Source organism: Conger conger, chromosome 13 (assembly GCF_963514075.1).
Source record: "Conger conger chromosome 13, fConCon1.1, whole genome shotgun sequence".
Classification (NCBI taxonomy): Eukaryota; Metazoa; Chordata; class Actinopteri; order Anguilliformes; family Congridae; genus Conger; species Conger conger.
The window spans coordinates 222,356-241,025 of record NC_083772.1 but is presented as its reverse complement, the minus strand read 5'-3'; the positions used below and the strand labels follow the sequence as shown (position 1 = coordinate 241,025).

Sequence of the window (18,670 nt, the reverse complement as noted above, 5' to 3'; positions counted from 1 at the left end):
TGTGTGTGTGTCTTGTGGGGTCGTGTTGGGTGTGTGTGTTGTGGGGTATGTGGGTTTGTGTGTGTGTTGTGGGGTCGTGTTGGGTGTGTGTGTTGTGGGGTATGTGTGTTTGTGTGTGTGTTGTGGGGTCGTGTTGGGTGTGTGCATTATGGGGTCGTGTTGGGTGTGTGTGTTGGGTTGTAGGGTTGCAGTCGTGTGGGGTCCCTAAATTACCCAGGACCACCCCAGCCCAGTTGCCAGGCATGAGGGGAGTGAGGAAATTTTAGGCAGCAACTTTTTATTGACCTGTTAGTAGATCAATTCATGACAATAGCACATTGTAAATCTGTGAGTATATGTGTAAATCTGTGAGGCTGGAACACTCATAGTATCTCTGTGCCGTTTCCATGCGTGGTCAGGTTCTATGTGTCTGATACTCACCTCCCTGTGATACTGTGGCCTTGTGCCTCCACACTTACAAACAGGAGAGAGAGAGAGAGGGAGAGGGAGAGGGAGAGGGAGAGGGAGAGGGAGAGGGAGAGGGAGAGGGAGCGGGAGCTGCAATGCATCACTGGGGTGATGGAGAGTTGGGGGTTATTTTAAATAAGAGAAGGTCAGATCTCAATACCCCCCCAATGCCCCCTCAATACCCAACCCCCCCCCCCCCCACTCACATACACACATTGGCTTCCTCCCTGAGGGTTCAGGTGCTCCCCCTGCCCCCCCCCAGGCCCCTCTTTGTGCCACTCACACCCCTGCCAGGCAGGTGACAGGGCAGTGAAAGCGCGGGCTGGAGGATCCGCAGATGGAGCGTGGAAATGCCGGATTGTTCCGCCGCCCCGGGAGCCTCTCAGCCACACAAAGAGCCGCCAAATAACTCAGCGAGAGAAAGAGAGGAAAATCCCCCTCCACAAAGAGAACGTGTCATTCGCCATTAACTCCGCGGCTGTGATGGAGCAGTTACTCAATACAAGAGAAGAAGAAAAGCATGGGGCTCCTCCCCCTCCTGCTGTAAACATGATACAGTCCTCCTGCCTTTCAGCCAATCCTGTCCTGTCACATTCAACCCAGAGCCCCTGATTGGCTGCTCACTCTTCTGTTTATTCATTTGTTTTTATTTCTTATTTTAGAGACAGAAGTGAAGTACTCCCCTGCTTCCTTATTGACCATCCACAGGAGAGGTGTTTATTGCATTTATAAAACACCTTTGTTAAGCTGTGAGAAACCGTCTGATCAGCTCCTGAGACTGTGTCCTTGGGCTCCCCCTGTAGGCTGTGTGTGGAACTGCGCTCTAGGGGATGCAGACAGATCCATCCAGCACAGACACTGTGTTTAATTAAAGCTCTAAATCTGGGCCTTTCAGTCCTGCAGCACCCAACCTCTCTCTATCTCCCCCACCCAACAACCTCTCTCTATCTCCCCCACCCAGCAACCTCTCTCTATCTCCCCCACCCAACAACCTCTCTCTATCTCCCCCACCCAGCAACCTCTCTCTATCTCCCCCACCCAGCAACCTCTCTCTATCTCCCCCACCCAACAACCTCTCTCTATCTCCCCCACCCAGCAACCTCTCTCTATCTCCCCCACCCAACAACCTCTCTCTATCTCCCCCACCCAACAACCTCTCTCTATCTCCCCCACCAACAACCTCTCTCTATCTCCCCCACCCAGCAACCTCTCTCTATCTCCCCCACCCAACAACCTCTCTCTATCTCCCCCACCAACAACCTCTCTCTATCTCCCCCACCAACAACCTCTCTCTATCTCCCCCACCCAGCAACCTCTCTCTATCTCCCCCACCCAACAACCTCTCTCTATCTCCCCCACCCAGCAACCTCTCTCTATCTCCCCCACCCAGCAACCTCTCTCTATCTCCCCCACCCAGCAACCTCTCTCTATCTCCCCCACCAACAACCTCTCTCTATCTCTAACCCCCACCCAACAACGTCTCTCTATCTCCCCCACCCAACAACCTCTCTCTATCTCTAACCCCCACCCAACAACCTCTCTCTATCTCCCCCACCCATCTGTGATTTTGACCGTAGTATGATTTTTGGTGACCGATGGGCTGGTTTGAGTATTTCTGTAACTGCTGATCTTCATGCGCAGCAGTCTCTAGAGGTTACTCAGAATGGTGCAAAAAACAAAAAACATCCAGTGAGCTGTAGTTATATGGACGGAAACGCCTTGTTGATGAGGGAGGTCTACTGAGAATGGCCAGACTGATTTGAGCTGACAGAAAGGCTACGTTAACTCAGATCACCAAAAAATTGTGGTGAGCAGAACCTTCAGCCAGATGGGCTACAACAGCAGAACCACGTCGTGTGTGTGTGTCAGAGAGAGTGTGTGTGTGACTGAGTGAGTGTGTAAGAGAGAGAGAGAGAGAGAGAGAAAGAGTGTGTGTGTGTGTGAGTGAGTGAGTGAGTGAGTGAGTGAGTGAGTGAGTGAGTGAGTGAGTGAGTGAGTGGGTGGGTGGGTGGGTGTGAGTGTGAGTGTGAGTGTGAGTGTGAGTGTGAGTGTGAGTGTGAGTGTGAGTGTGAGTGTGTCTGCACACAATGGTGGCCCGTCATGCTGGTGTGAAATCCCTAATCATTTTTTAATAGACTCCGCCCCCTGCTCCGGGCAGCAGCACTGTGTGCAGCTTAGAGCCGCCGATCCTCAGCGTCTTCTGCTGAATTACCCCCGAAAGGACCTCGCTTTCTCCCCCGCCTGAAGCTGAGTAAACAGATTAGTACGCACCTGCGTGGAGACGGCAATTTCTCATTATGATTATTAGTGCTGCTCAGTGGGCCTGCAGGAGCACAAAGCCGGGCGGGACCGCCCTGCCCCGCGCTTGGGCCGGGCCTTTCGGCCTTTCGGGCTTTGTGCTCCCGTCCCCAGCAGCTCACAGACAGGTCCGCGGGATTATCTAAGAGCAGGAGTATCCGGCACAATGCAGCCCTGAGGGGGCCATTCAGAACAGATCCGTGTGTGTGGAGCGTAGCGCTGACCCGGTCTGAGTCCGCAGTGAGCCCGTCGGACGAGGGCTCGGAGGGGGAGTCGGAGCCGGGCCTGCCCCTGGAGCGCAAGCAGCGGAGGAGCCGCACCACCTTCAGCGCCGAGCAGCTGGACCAGCTGGAGCAGGCCTTCGAGCGCACGCACTACCCCGACATCTACACCCGCGAGGAGCTCGCCCAGCGCGCCAAACTCACTGAGGCCCGCGTGCAGGTACTGCACACCACTCTCGAGTGTGAGTGTGAGTGAGAGTGAGAGTGAGAGTGAGAGTGAGAGTGAGAGTGAGAGTGAGAGTGTGAGTGTGAGTGTGAGTGTGAGTGTGAGTGTGAGTGTGAGTGTGAGTGTGAGTGTGTTTGTGTTTGTGTTTGTGTGTGAGAGTGTGAGTGTGAGAGAGTGTGAGAGAGTGTGAGAGAGTGTGAGAGAGTGTGAGAGAGTGTGAGAGAGTGTGAGAGAGTGTGAGAGTGTGAGAGTGTGTATGTGAGTGTGAGTCTGAGTCTGAGCGTGTGAGAGTGTGTGTGTGAGTGTGAGTGTGAGAGTGTGTGTGTGAGTTAGTGTGTGTGAGTGTGAGTGTGAGTGTGAGTGTGAGTGTGAGTCTGTGTGTTAGTCTGTGTGTTTGTGTGTGAGAGCGTGTGTGTTTGTGTATGTGAGTGAGAGTGTGGGAATGTGAGAGTGTGAGTTTGTGTGTGAGTGTGTGTGTTTGTGTGAGAGTGTGTGTGTTTGTGTGTGTGTGAGTTTGTGAGTTCGTGAGTGTGAGAGTGTGAGAGTGTGAGAGTGTGAGAGTGTGTATGTGAGTCTGAGTGTGAGAGTGTGTGTGTGAGTTAGTGTGTGTGAGTGTGAGTGTGAGTGTGAGTGTGAGTGTGAGTGTTAGTCTGTGTGTTTGTGTGTGAGAGTGTGTGTGTTTGTGTATGTGAGTGAGAGTGTGGGAATGTGAGAGTGTGAGTTTGTGTGTGAGTGTGTGTGTTTGTGTGAGAGTGTGTGTGTTTGTGTGTGTGTGAGTTTGTGAGTTCGTGAGTGTGAGAGTGTGAGAGTGTGAGAGTGTGAGAGTGTGAGAGTGTGAGAGTGTGAGAGTGTGTATGTGAGTGTGTATGTGAGTGTGAGTCTGAGTGTGAGAGTGTGTGTGTGAGTTAGTGTGTGTGAGTGTGAGTGTGAGTGTGAGTGTGAGTGTGAGTGTGAGTGTGAGTGTTAGTCTGTGTGTTTGTGTGTGAGAGTGTGTGTGTTTGTGTATGTGAGTGAGAGTGTGGGAATGTGAGAGTGTGAGTTTGTGTGTGAGTGTGTGTGTTTGTGTGAGAGTGTGTGTGTTTGTGTGTGTGTGAGTTTGTGAGTTTGTGAGTTTGTGAGTTCGTGAGTGTGTGCGTGTGTTTGTGTGTGTCTGTATGTGTGTGTAGGATGGCCTGTAGCATAGTATCATTAATGTAATGTAATGAGTTCCTGGATGAGGGTTGAGCAGTTTTAGACAGAAAAGCAGTAAGGATGCAGGTCCATAGTTCAAACTAATTCTCTCCTTTTTCCTCTTGCCATCTGTCTGAAATTTGCTCTCTGAAATGGACTCAAACAAATGTATGATCATATGATTCAATCACAAAATGGCACAGTACTGGTTCACCTTGACAATCAGATTTAATAATAACCGCCTCACCTCTCCTCACCTCTCTGTCCCAGAGCAGTTTGAGCGTAAGAGCCATATATGAATACAATATGAGCTATATATGTGCTTATAAACACACACACACTTACTAACAATCACACACTATTACATTACATGTCATTTTGGCTGATGCTTTATCCAAAGCGATTTTTTAGACTAAGCAGGAGACAATCCTCCCCTGGAGCAATGCAGGGTTAAGGGCCTTGTCCAAGGGCCCAATGGGTCCTAGTCATATACCTTAACTACATGCTATGCTGCAGGCTGCACACTTATACACTAACACACACATCATCATCATCATCTTGATCATATGATCTTGTTTAGTTACTGAAGTTGAAAGTTGAAATTTCATTCATTTTCTCCAGTCACCCCTCACCTGTGTGTCCCTGCCCCTCCCTCACAGGTGTGGTTCAGCAACAGAAGAGCCAGGTGGAGGAAGCAAGCTGGAGCCAATCAGCTGATGGCATTTAATCACCTGATCCCAGGTGGTTTCCCACCCTCGGCGATGTCCTCCCTGCCACCCTATCAGCTCTCAGACAGCCCGTACCCCCCCACGTCCATAGCACAAGGTGATCCTGCCCCCCCCAACCCTAACCCCAACCCCTAACCCCCAACCCCAACCCCGACCCTAACCCTAACCCTAACCCTAACAAGGCACTGAACCCCCAAACTCACAAAGATAAAAACAACCTCAGCAGAGGAGAGAGCCACTGGGGTTGTGGGGTATGCACTGCATCAGCAGGCAAATAATAAACAAATTGAGAATAAATACATCACAAAAATACAAGGTTTTACCTAAGGGGGGATACACAAAATACACAAGCAGCCTCAGTCCTGGAGTGTACCATATGTGGTCCCGGCAGGGAGACCTATTTTTTCAGACTGCAACAGCGAATCCTACTGGATTGCAGAATACAGAGACTATTTCCTCACTCCACTGTCAACTAAACACAACAGTTATATAAAAGACACATACGACTTAATACGCATAGTCAAAAACACTAAAATAAAACAAGACACCCTCTTATTCACAATTGACATAGATAGTCTCTACACTAATATAAACACTGCAGCAGGGCTAACAGCTGTAAAACTCTGGATGGAGAAATACCCGGATGACAGCCACCCGGATACATCTCTCCTACAACTGTTAGAAATCAGCCTGACAAAAAATGACTTTGAATTCAATAAAGAATACTTTTTACAAATCAGCGGCACGGCGATGGGTAGAAAATTTGCACCGGCCAACGCGAACATTTACATGGCACACTGGGAGGAGACTGTTTTTAAAAAATGCCCCAAACTACCCACCAATTATTTTAGATACTTAGATGACATATGGGGAACATGGACACACAGTTTAGAGGACTTCAAACACTTTATACAAATCCTCAACACACACCATAGAACGATAACCGTTAAATACATCACGCATAACCAACAAATACATTTCTTGGACACTGCCACATACAAGGGACCCTCTTTTTCCCAAACACACACTTTAGACACTAAAGTTTTCTTTAAAGATACTGACACACACACACTTTTACATAAAAACAGTCTCCACCCTAAACACACTTTCAAGGGCCTGATCAATTCACAATTGCTCAGGTTCAACAGGATTTGCACACAGGTAATAGATTTTGAAGAGGCTATCCAGACCCTCTTCAATGCATTAAAACCAAGGGGGTATTCCAGATCTTTCCTTAGACAGGTCCGGAAAACTTTCTTAACCACCAGACAACAAGACACGCGCAAAATCATCCCGCTAATCACCACCTACTCAGCATTTAGCCAACATTATCCAGAACTATAAAATTATCTCAGCATATAAAAGAAATAAAAATCTTAAAGCTCATCTGGTGAGCAGCAAACTACCAGAAATTAATACTATACCTACACAGGGCCCAGTATTCTACAAACAAGCCACTACCGTCAGGAACACCACTACTAACACAACCTACATAATAAAACAAACACTAACCAAAAACACTAAAAACTGCATATATGCCATTAAGTGCAAACAATGTGGTATAAAATATGTAGGAGAGACAGGGAATACAATTAAATGTAGACTAGCTCAACATATATATAATATCAGAAATCACAGAGAGACAGACACACACCTGGTGGCTCATTTCCTTCACCATGGACTTATAATAACTGGACACCGGAGGAGAGACGCAGGTTAGAGAAACACTGGATTCTCAAACTTAGCACTCTATTTCCAAGAGGACTGAACCAACGCACATAGAACAGCAACACAAGAGGGACCAAATTCTTCCTACTTAAAGGCTTCAGTACTCTGAATGGCCAGTGCAAACTTTTATTTCCCAAGAAGTCCTAATATGGGACAACTTGGGTTATAAAGATTTCTTACTTACCTAACCCCAACCCCATAACTCCCAACCCCCAAACACGCCAAAACACCCAACCTGGCATCCGAACACACCAAAACGCCCAACCTGGCATCCAAACACAATGAAACACTCCACCTGCCATCCAAACACACCAAACCCCCAATCTGGCCTCCAAACACACCAAAACGCCCAACCTGGCCTCCAAACACACCAAAACACCCAACCTGGCACCCGAACATTAACCCCATTCTTTCTCCCGCAGTGGTGTCGGAGCAGCCCGGTACAGTCCACCGCCCGCAGCCCCTCCCCCCCACATCCATGCCCCAGAGCACCCTGGGAGCTGCAGGGGCGGGGCAGGATTCAAGCTCCGCCTACTGCCTGCCCTCCAGCCGCCATGGGTTCTCTGGGTACTCAGAGGGGTTCCCAACAGCGCCCCCTACAGCCATCAACCACAACATCAGCAACGGCCTGTCCTCACAGGTGAGTCATCTTACTCACACACGCACACACAAACACACACTCACACACTCACACACTCACACACTCTCACACACACACACTCACACACACTCACACTCACACACACTCTCACACACACTCTCACACACACACACACACACACACTCACACAAACTCACACACACACACAAACAAACACACACACACACATTCACCCACACACACACACACACACAAACACACACACACTCATACACTCATATACTCATACACTCACAACCACAATCACACTCACACACACTCTCTCTCACACACACACACACACACACACACACACACACAAACACACTCACACACTCACACACTCACACACTCACACACACACACACACTCACACACTCACACTCACACTCACACACACACACACACACTCTCACACACTCTCACACACTCTCACACTCACACACACACACACACACACACACACACACACACACACACACACACACACACACACACACACACACACACACACAAACAAATACACACACACATTCACAGACACACACACAAACACACAAACACACACACACTCATACACTCATACACTCATACACTCATACACTCACAACCACACTCACAACCACTCTCACACACACGCTCTCACACTCACACACACTCTCACACACACACACAGACACACACACACTCATACACTCACACACTCACACTCACACACACACCCACACACACCCACACACACACACACTCTCACACACTCTCACACACTCTCACACACTCTCACACACTCTCACACACTCACACACTCTCACACACTCTCACACACTCACACACACACACACACACACTCAGACTCACACACGCACTCTCACACTCACACAGACAAATACACACACTCACACTCACAGACACACACACATCCATATCACATGCACACACTCACACACACATCACACTCGCACACACACACACTCACACTTTCACATGCACTCACTCACACTCACCCACACACACACACATCACATACACTCACACTCACATGCACACAGAAACACACATACACAGACATATTCACACACACACACGAATACACAGGCAGGTTGGGTGTTTTGGAGCAGAGGGGTAGAGTATTGATGGTGGGGCAATAAGTTAAAGGGTAAAATCCAAGCTGATAACAGGAAAGAAGGAGATATAAAATCTGTCTATCACTGAGGGAGGGGAGGTGATCAACACAGATAACATGAATGAGAACTGAAAAGACAATTACACCGGCATCATCTGCTATCGTGCACTACCTAAACAGCAAGGGCCATTTCAACAGGCAGAAAATGAGATTTTAATGCAGGAGGGGTGACCTGGGGGGTATATTGTCTGTGACTGGTTGTTTAGGGCAGTGTGTATGCTAGTTTTCCTTCCAACCATAATTGCAATGTCAGAATTTCAACAGCAGTTAATTTGGCTGAATGAGGTGCTTCATGTTTAGCGGGATTGTGTGAGCCACATTGTGTGAAACATATCTGTGCCATGAAGAATACAACTCCCACGTTCGGGAGGTTGAAACGAGTCAGGCGAGTTCTGTCTGAGCTGCAGCTGTGCGCAGTGTGTGGCCAGGCATGGTCGAATCCTCCTGATGTTGTACAGCAGGAACCTGCAGGACCGTGATGTTGTACAGCAGGAACCTGTAGGCCCGTGATGTTGTAACTTGCTCTTTGAAGTCCAGCTGGTCATGCAGGTCCTCCCCAGGTTCTTAGCAGAGCAGGGGGCAGACACTCAAGTACCATCAACAGGACAGGGATCTTAGAGTCGGGAGGCTCTGTGAGGGATGGAGAGCAGCTTGTTGAGGTTGAGCTTCAGGTGATGCCTGGCCTCCATGATGAGGCAGATTACTCTCTCACTGACCTGCGGGAGTGTAAGAGAATCATCAGCCTCACAGTGATAGTAAAAGCCATGTGAAGCACTGACTGAACCAAGAGATGGTAGCGTAAAGGGGAAAACCGCAGAGGTCCCAGTACAGATCCCTGTGGGACTCCTGAGAGAAGGGGAAGAGGGGCAGAGACAGACCCCCCTCCAGGTGATCTGGTGGGACCCATCTGCTAGATAGGAAACCAAGAGAGGGCAGTCCCAGGATTGAGGAGATCAGGGTGGAGATCAGGCTGGAGATCAGGCTGGAGATCAAGGTGAGATCAGGCTGGAGATCAAGGTGGAGATCAGGCTGGAGATCAAGGTGGAGATCAGGCTGGAGATCAGGCTGGAGATCAGGCTGGAGATCAGGCTGGAGATCAGGCTGGAGAAGCTTGACTGCTGAGGGTCGAGCAGATTTTACTGTGCTGTTGGAGAAAAGATGACAGTTGGTTAAATAGATCTTGTTCCTAGAGTTTTGAACAGAAAAGGCAGTTGTGATACTGGTCAATAGTTCCTGACATTAGAGGGGGCGAATGTAGGTTTCTTATGGAGTAAGACATTACCACTGGCCAGAGACCCGTAAATAATAAAGGACAGATAAAGAAGGTGCTCACCGGATATAGACAGGAGGTTAGTGCAGCAGTGGGCCATGCTTTGGGGAGTAGGTGGCATCTCTGAGTGGGTGAAGGAGTATTGGATTGCAGCCACCTTCCCATCAAAGTGGGCCAGGAAGTCATCTGCAGAGAGTGATGAGGAGGGAAGAGAAGGTGGTGACCCTGATAATTACCCCAGGTTCCAGTGTCTAAATGTATTGCTACCCAACGGATTAATCAACAAGAAAGTATAGTAATCCAGTCGGTGCAGATTACCTTCGATGTTGCGTTTCACTTAAGTTCATTTATGACTTTATCTTGTGTGCTTTGTTGATATTGGGTGAATTGTTAGAGGGACTAATTTGTGGTCTAATTCTGGAGGCTTGATGGGAATGAATATGGCTGAGACAGGCACTACAGGCTAATGCTGGCAATAGTTCAGTTCCCCACTCCTGTAAATCCACACTCTGCCCATTCACATTCACTTCAGCCAGAGCCAGGGATTCAGGGAGCATCTGTTACCCACCAGGTACTGCTGCAGGTCTGGCGTGATGCGTGATGCGTGATGCGTGATGCGTGATGCGTGATGCGTGATGCGTGTGTGTGCGTGTGTGTGGTGTGTGAGTGTGTGTGTGTGTGTGTGTGTGTGTGCGTGCAGGTGTGTGTGTGCAGGTGTGTAGGTGTGTATGAAAGTGTGAAAGGTGGGCAGATGTGACAGAGAGATTGAAGGATTGCAGAGGAAGGGGAAGTCAGGTGTGTAATTTACAGCAGCCGAACACCATCCTTAAGAGGACCCATGTGCTCCTCACAAACCAGAAACACATGGAGGTCAAGGGTCAAGTGCCTCATTCATCCGAGAGAGGAGGGGGGAGCAATGTGTCCTCACCCGTCCATATACACATTAGCGCATACACACCTGCGCACACACACACACACACACCACACCTGCACACACACACACACACATACACACACACACACACACACACACACACACACCTGCACACACACACACACACACACACTGCACACACACACACACACTCACACACACACACACACACACACACACACACACACACACACACACACCCATTGAGTGCAGCTTCTTTTTCCTCAGGCTTGCGTCTTAAATATTCCTCAATATTATAAACATTCTGGTAAAATGTTTGGAGACCAGATTCAAATGGATGGTTTCATCCCCCACACCCCTTCAACTGCTGAAACTCTAACCTCACTCTCCCCCTACAACTGCTGAAACTCTCTAACCTCAGGGCAGTTTCAGGTAGAACTGAGAAAAGAGAAAATAATGAATCTTTCATAGCTATTTTACCTAGCCAGTTCTTTGCCAAATGTGTACCTTTTCTGTTTAAACATGCAGTTTTCGGTTTAAACATGCAGTTCCAAACACAGATAATTTTTAGGAAAATGTTACCAGGGTCAAGAAACACAACTCCTTCTTAAAATCAACATTAGCCCCTCTGTCCTTAGTTTGGGAAATTATTTAACTGAAGCCATGTGTCGGGGTGGATGTGGAATAAAATGTCACTTATAAGCAGAACCCAGAAAGCTGCTTCTCATTAGACATTATGGGGAGAGGGAAGGGGTGGTTTTGGGGGGAATGGTGCATCTTAAGGTAGTGTAGTTTGGGGTTCACAGTCATGAACCCCAGTAAAAAAACATCCAGCTCTCTTGTATGATGAGAGATGTTTAATGCTGATACATTTTTTTATGAATTCTTAGATATATTAGGGGGGCCGCACCCCTTACCCCTCAAGGCAAGAAGCAATCCCTAAATTTGATTATCTTGCCACTAATCAACTACAGATCAGCACCCTACACGCAGTTATCAGCCCAGTGCAGAGGGGCTGGTTTTATCACCGTATCTCAGAAGATCAGTCTTCATTGAACAGACTTTGGACAAGAGTGTTACATCTGAAACAAATCGCATAATCTCTGTTTCACACACACACACACTCACACACTCCACTCTTCTTCCCCCCCCCCCCGTGCACACACACTCACATAGACTTACACACACACATGCACACACTCTCTCTCTCTTTCAGACACACACACACACGCGCTCACATGCACACATACACAACACACACACACTCACATGCACACACACACACACACGCGCTCACATGCACACATACACAACACACACACACTCACATGCACACACACACACACACCGCGCTCACATGCACACATACACAACACACACACACATACACACACACACACTCACACACACACACACACACACACTCACACTCACACACTCCACTCTTCTCACGCCCCCCCAACACTCATGCAGACTCACACACATGCACACACTCTCTCTCTCAGACACACACAACAACACATGTGACTTTGTTCTGCAACAAGTGCACATCTATGCAAGCTACAGCTACAGAATGTCACCTCTCTTCCCTCACACCCTCTCTCTCTCCCCCACACGCCTCTCTCTCTCTCCCCCACACCCCTCTCTCTCCCCCCACACCCTCTCTCTCTCTCCCCCACACCCTCTCTCTCTCTCCCCTCACACCCTCTCTCTCCCCTCACACCCTCTCTCCCCCCACACCCTCTCTCCCTCCTCCCACACTCTCTCTCCCCCACACTCTCTCTCTCCTCCCACACTCTCTCTCTCCCCCACACCCTCTCTCTCTCCCCCACACTCTCTCTCTCCCCACACTCTCTCTCTCCTCCCACACTCTCTCTCTCCCCCACACCCTCTCTCTCCCCCACAACCCCTCTCTCTCCCCCCCCACACTCTCTCTCCACCACACCCTCTCTCTCTCCCCACACCCTCTCTCTCTCCTCCCCACACTCTCTCTCTCTCCCCCACACTCTCTCTCTCTCCCCCACACCCTCTCTCTCTCTCCCCCACACCCCTCTCTCTCTCCCCCCACACCCTCTCTCTCTCCCCACACTCTCTCTCTCCCCCACACCCTCTCTCTCTCACCCCACACCCTCTCTCTCTCCCCCACACTCTCTCTCTCTCCCCCACACTCTCTCTCTCTCCCCCACACTCTCTCTCTCCCCCCCACACTCTCTCTCTCCCCCACACCCTCTCTCTCTCCCCCACACTCTCTCTTCTCCCCCCCACACTCTCTCTCTCCCCCACACCCTCTCTCTCTCTCTCCCTCACACCCTCTCTCTCTCCCCCACACACTCTCTCTCTCTCCCCCACACTCTCTCTCTCCCCCACACTCTCTCTCTCCCCCCACACCCTCTCTCTCTCCCACACTCTCTCTCTCCCCCCCACACTCTCTCTCTCCCCACACCCTCTCTCTCTCCCCCACACTCTCTCTCTCTCTCCCACACTCTCTCTCTCCTCCCCCCACACTCTCTCTCTTCCCCACACCCTCTCTCTCTCCCCCACACCCTCTCTCTCTCCCCACATTCTCTCTCTCTCCCCCACACTCTCTCTCTCCCCCACACCCCTCTCTCTCTCTCTCCCCTCACACCCTCTCTCTCTCCCCCACACACTCTCTCTCTCTCCCCCACACTCTCTCTCTCTCCCCCACACTCTCTCTCTCCCCCCACACCCTCTCTCTCCCCCACACTCCCTCTCTCTCCCCCACACACACTCTCTCTCCCCACACCCTCTCTCTCTCTCTCCCCACACACACTCTCTCTCCCCCACACCCTCTCTCTCTCTCTCTCTCTCCCCCACACCCTCTCTCTCTATCTCCCCCCACACTCTCTCTCTCTCTCTCTCTCTCTCTCTCTCTCTCCCCCACACCCTCTCTCTCTCCCCACACACACTCTCTCTCTCTCTCTCTCTCTCTCCCCAGACTCTCTCTCTCCCCACACCCTCTCTCTCTCTCCCCCACACTCAAATTCTAATTCAAATGGCTTTATTGGCATGAATGGTAATAAACCGTTGTTGCCAAAGCAGTACAATATACAATAATTGTTACAATAAATAAATAAATAAATAAAGAAAAAAAATAAAAAAAAATAAAGAAAGAAAAAGTGGTCAAACAGCAACATCAACCATCAACAACAACAACAGCTAAATAAAAATAAAAACAACAACAACAACGTATATTTAGTAAGTGATGGTGAGAGGTTATTATGTTAATTATATAATACATAGGTGAACGGATTATGGGACTATGTTACAGTGTTACAGTGTTAATTTTCTTTTCTCTTAGCTCGTGGCAAGCGCTCACATATTGTGCAGACAACTCTATAAGTTCTGGTGCTTCTCCCAGACATATGCTTAATTGTTCATCATATGTTTTGCTGTCATATGATGTGATGCTGGTTTTAACTTTCCCTAGGAAAGCCTCCCTTAGAGTTGCATATATGGGGCAGGAGAGGAGAAAGTGAGATTCAGTTTCTATTTCTCCGGATCCACAGTGTTTACATGTTCTCTCCTCTCTGGGCTTCCATTCCTTCCTATGGCGTCCCGTCTCTATTTCCAGGCTATGGTCACTGAATCTGTACATTGTTAAGGTGCGTCTCTGTTTGGGGTTTTTTATATTAACAAGGTACTGTGCTAAGGTGTATTTTCTATTCAATGACCGATAATATTCTAATTTGTTGGAGTTGTTTATTTCAGTCAGCCAATTTTCAATGTATTCATTTTTGTTTTTGTTATCTATTATTTTTAGTTGTGTTTTTGAAAGAGTATGGAGGGTGTTGTTTTGAAGATGGTATGGTATGGTTCTTTTATACGTTTCAGGGGGTCTGTCTCGGGGTGGAGGCAGTTACTCATGAATGCTCTGTGCTGGTATGATTCAGGATCAGCCTGGGCTAGATGAGCCTGGAAGTTAATAGCCCTTTTGATCATGGGGAGGGACAGAGGGAATTTACCCAGCTCTGCTCTGCATGCATGGTTTGGGTTATTTCTATGGACCTTAAGGATGTCTTTACAGAATTCAAGATGAGAGTTTTTCTATGGGAGTTTTGTCCCAAGATGCAGGTTTCTGGTTAAGTAATGGGCCCCACACCTCACTCCCATAGAGAAGAATGGGTTCAATTACACAGCTGAAAATTTTAAGCCAAATTTTAATTGGTGGATGGAATTTGTTCAGTGATCTTCTGATGCTATAGTAGGCCCTGCATGCTTTATCTGCCAATGCATTTATAGCTCTGTCAAACCTGCCAGAAGCACTGATTATTATGCCTAGATAATTGTACTCCATAGTGTGCTGCAATGTGGTCTCCCCCAGAGTAAACCGGTATCGGGATCCCTGTGATCTGGCCTTTTTTTGGAACACCATAATCTTGGTTTTTTCCAGGTTAATGGCCATTGCCCAATTTTGACAGTAGTTCTCTCTCTCAAACTCTCTCTCTCTCTCCTCACACTCTCTCTCTCCCCCACACCCTCTCTCTCTCTCTCTCTCTCTCTCTCTCTCTCTCCCCACACCCTCTCTCTCTCTCTCTCCCCCCACCCTCTCTCTCTCTCCCCCCACACCCTCTCTCCCTCTCCCACTCTCTCTCTTTCTCTCTCTCTCTCTCCCCCCCACACCCTCTCTCTCTCTCTCTCTCCCCCACACTCTCTCTCTCTCTCCCCCACACCCTCTCTCTCTCCCCCACACCCTCTCTCTCTCTCTCTCTCTCTCTCTCTCTCCCCACACCCTCTCTCTCTCCCCCACACTCTCTCTCTCAAATTCAAATTCAAATTCAAATTGCTTTATTGGCATGACAAAATTTGCATTTGTATTGCCAAAGCATGGCAAGGAACATGTTAAAACAGGTGAAAATAACACAGTAATATGATTATATATACAAATTAAATTCTTTAAAATTAAAAAAAAAAAAATTTCAACAGGATAATGATGAACAATAATAAATCTATATATACATATATATACACACACATATACATGCATATTCATACACACGTATATACACATATGTACGCACATACATATAATTAGACAGAAATTTTTCTAACATACTAATAACAAGCTAATCTAATAATAACAGTTTATATGACAGGTAAATTCAATGTGTGTGTGTGTGTGTGAATTGTAGAATTGTTGTAGTTTGTTTTGTCATTCACTGTCTCTGAGTATGTGACATTCAGACACATATTTCACTGCAATATGTGCAGTTGTTCCCTCTCCCAAGACTATCGGCAGTTGGTTGCTCTCTTCTAGATGGAGAAAGTTGGGGATATGTTTTTTAAATTTATTAAAATATTTTTCTCTGATATTTTTGTATTTTTCACATTTTAGAAGGAAGTGCACCTCCGTTTCAACCTCACCTGTCATACAGTGACCACATATCCTCTGTTCTTTTGGTAGCCAGGACTTTTTATGTCTACCTTTTTCAATGGCTAGGTTGTGGTCACTGAGTCTGTATTTGGTAAGGAGTCGTCTCTGCTTCATATCTCAGACAGTCACAAGATATTCAGCCAATTTGTATTCCCGTTTTAGGGCCAGGTAGCAAGTAAGCTTGTTTTGTGTTTTGGTTTGGTTGTTCCAATGTTCCAGATAAATGGTTTTATTTTGTTTAGCAATTTGGTTTATTCTGATTTGTGTTTGTGAAGCAGTGCTGGCCTGAGAGATGTTCTTGTTAGATGTGAGATGATTAGTTAGTCTCAGTACCAGCTAACTTAGTGGACTCTTTTCAGGGTTCAGCTCTTGGGTTTGAAATGCATGGAACTGCAGTGTTGTTTTGGGACTTGATTTCAGATGCATCCAGAATTTGAGTGACCTTTTTTGTATGTTTATAATCAATAGGAATCGTCCTAATTCAGCCCTGCATGCATTGTTTGGTGTTTTTTGTTGGATGTTTAAAATTGTTCTGCAGAATTCTGCATGTAGGGCTTCAATTGGATGCTTCTCCCATCTAATATAGTCATGTTGACTGAGTGGACCCCATACTTCACTTCCATACAAAGCAATTGGCAGGATTACACTATCAAATATTTTTGACCAGATTCTGATTGGAATGTCAATCTGATTGATATTTTTTAGGCCTTTTTCAGCTTTATTGGACAGTATATAGTATAGAGAGACAGGAAGAATGGGAGCGAGAGAGAGGGGAAGACATGCGACAAATGTCAGACGGTCGGATTCGAACCGCCGACTCGCAATGAGCATGCGGTCAGTGCTCTACAGGCTGCGCCACCGAGACACCCTTCTTTCAGTGAATTCACTGCCAGACCAAAGTTTCCTGAGGCACTAATTTTCAGACCCAGGTAATTATAGGACAGGGTGTGTTCTAGGGCGGCGTTTCCTAGACTGAACATGTGTCTGCTTTCCTGAGATCTTGCCTTTTTTTGGAAGATCATTATTTTAGATTTTTTATGGTTTACTGTCAGGGCCCAGTTCTGGCAGTACTGCTCTAGCAGGTCCAGATGCTGCTGTAGCCCCTGTTCAGTGGGTGACAGCAGCACCAGGTCATCTGCATAGAGGAGGAATTTAACTTCCTTCGTGTTTAGTGTTAGGCCAAGGGCTGTAGATTGTTCCAATAACACCGCTAACTCATTTATATAGATATTAAATAGAGTAGGGGACAAGTTACATCCCTGCCTAACCCCTCGCCCTTGAGTGAAGAGATCAGTCCTTTTATTGCCAATTTTTATTCTGCATTTATTATTTGTATGAATTGATTTAATTATGTCATATACTTTACCCCCGACACCGCTTTGGAGAATTTTATAATATAAACCTTCCTGCCAAATTGAATCAAATGCTTTTTTAAAGTCAATAAAGCATGTAAACATTTTTCTTTTCTTTTGTTGGTGTACATGTTGACTAATTAGGGTGTGTAGGGTGTAAATATGATCAGTAGTTCGGTGATTTGGTGGAAAGCCAATTTGTCCTTTACTTGCACTAATGAAGGAGGGGTCCATGTCAGTGATTGCATAATGGACTACACTAGCCCCAAGAGCTGAACAACAAGTGAACCTCCCTAAAGAATCCCCTCTGATCCTTCCATTAAGCATGTACAGACCTAAGGATCGACAGAGGTGCACTAACTCTTTGCCATTTTTGTTTGCAGTATAATCAAGACTGTTTCTTTGGGTAGTGGTGGGGTTAAGGTAGACAGAGGATGTTCTGAAAATGTGGCTGTCTCTGATCCTGTTCTGGCATTTTAATCTCCGATCAGTAGGACATTACCCTGGGCCTGGTAATGCCTGATCTCCGAATGGAGAATTTCAAATAAATTGTCATCAAAGTATGGTGACTCTAATGTATATGTCATTATTACATTCAATGGTTTTTTTTCTTTAATTTTAGCCACATATATGTTGGTTTTCTTTCAATTTCAAATAGATTTGATGATAGTTCCTCTTTGTACCATATCACCACCCCTCCTGAGTCTCTGCCATGTTTAATATTGTTATGTTTTAGGGATGGAAGTAAAATTTCTCGATAGTTTGGGGGACAGTGAGTGTTTGTGTTGTCACGGCACCATGTCTCTAAGAGAACAATGATGTCATGACCAGATATGTGTATGGTCTCTCTCTCTCTCTCTCCCACTCTCTCTCTCTCGCTCTCTCTCCCCCACACTCTCTCTCTCTCCCCCACACCCTCTCTCTCTCTCCCCCACACTCTCTCTCTCCCCCACACCCTCTCTCTCTCCCCCCACACCCTCTCTCTCTCTCCCCCACACTCTCTCTCTCTCCCCCACACTCTCTCTCTCCCCCACACCCTCTCTCTCTCCCCCCACACCCTGCCCCCCCCAGGTGATGGGTTTGTTGACCCCAGGCGGTGGACCTCACCAGCACCAGACTG

The 18,670-nt window shown here is 47.5% G+C and overlaps 1 protein-coding gene across 1 annotated transcript in view; it reads left to right on the top strand.

Annotated features, from left to right (window-relative positions):
* Positions 1-2,534: 2,534 nt before the first annotated feature.
* pax3b (paired box 3b) overlaps positions 2,535-18,670 on the top strand; it is an 18,346-nt gene continuing 2,210 nt past the window's right edge. Inside the window, exons 1-5 of the mRNA XM_061217619.1 lie at positions 2,535-2,553; positions 2,963-3,186; positions 5,022-5,187; positions 7,241-7,458; positions 18,622-18,670. The exon at positions 18,622-18,670 is cut by the window's right edge and continues 138 nt beyond it. Coding sequence (XP_061073603.1) covers positions 2,535-2,553; positions 2,963-3,186; positions 5,022-5,187; positions 7,241-7,458; positions 18,622-18,670 — 676 coding nt within the window. The remainder of the gene's footprint in view (positions 2,554-2,962; positions 3,187-5,021; positions 5,188-7,240; positions 7,459-18,621) is intronic.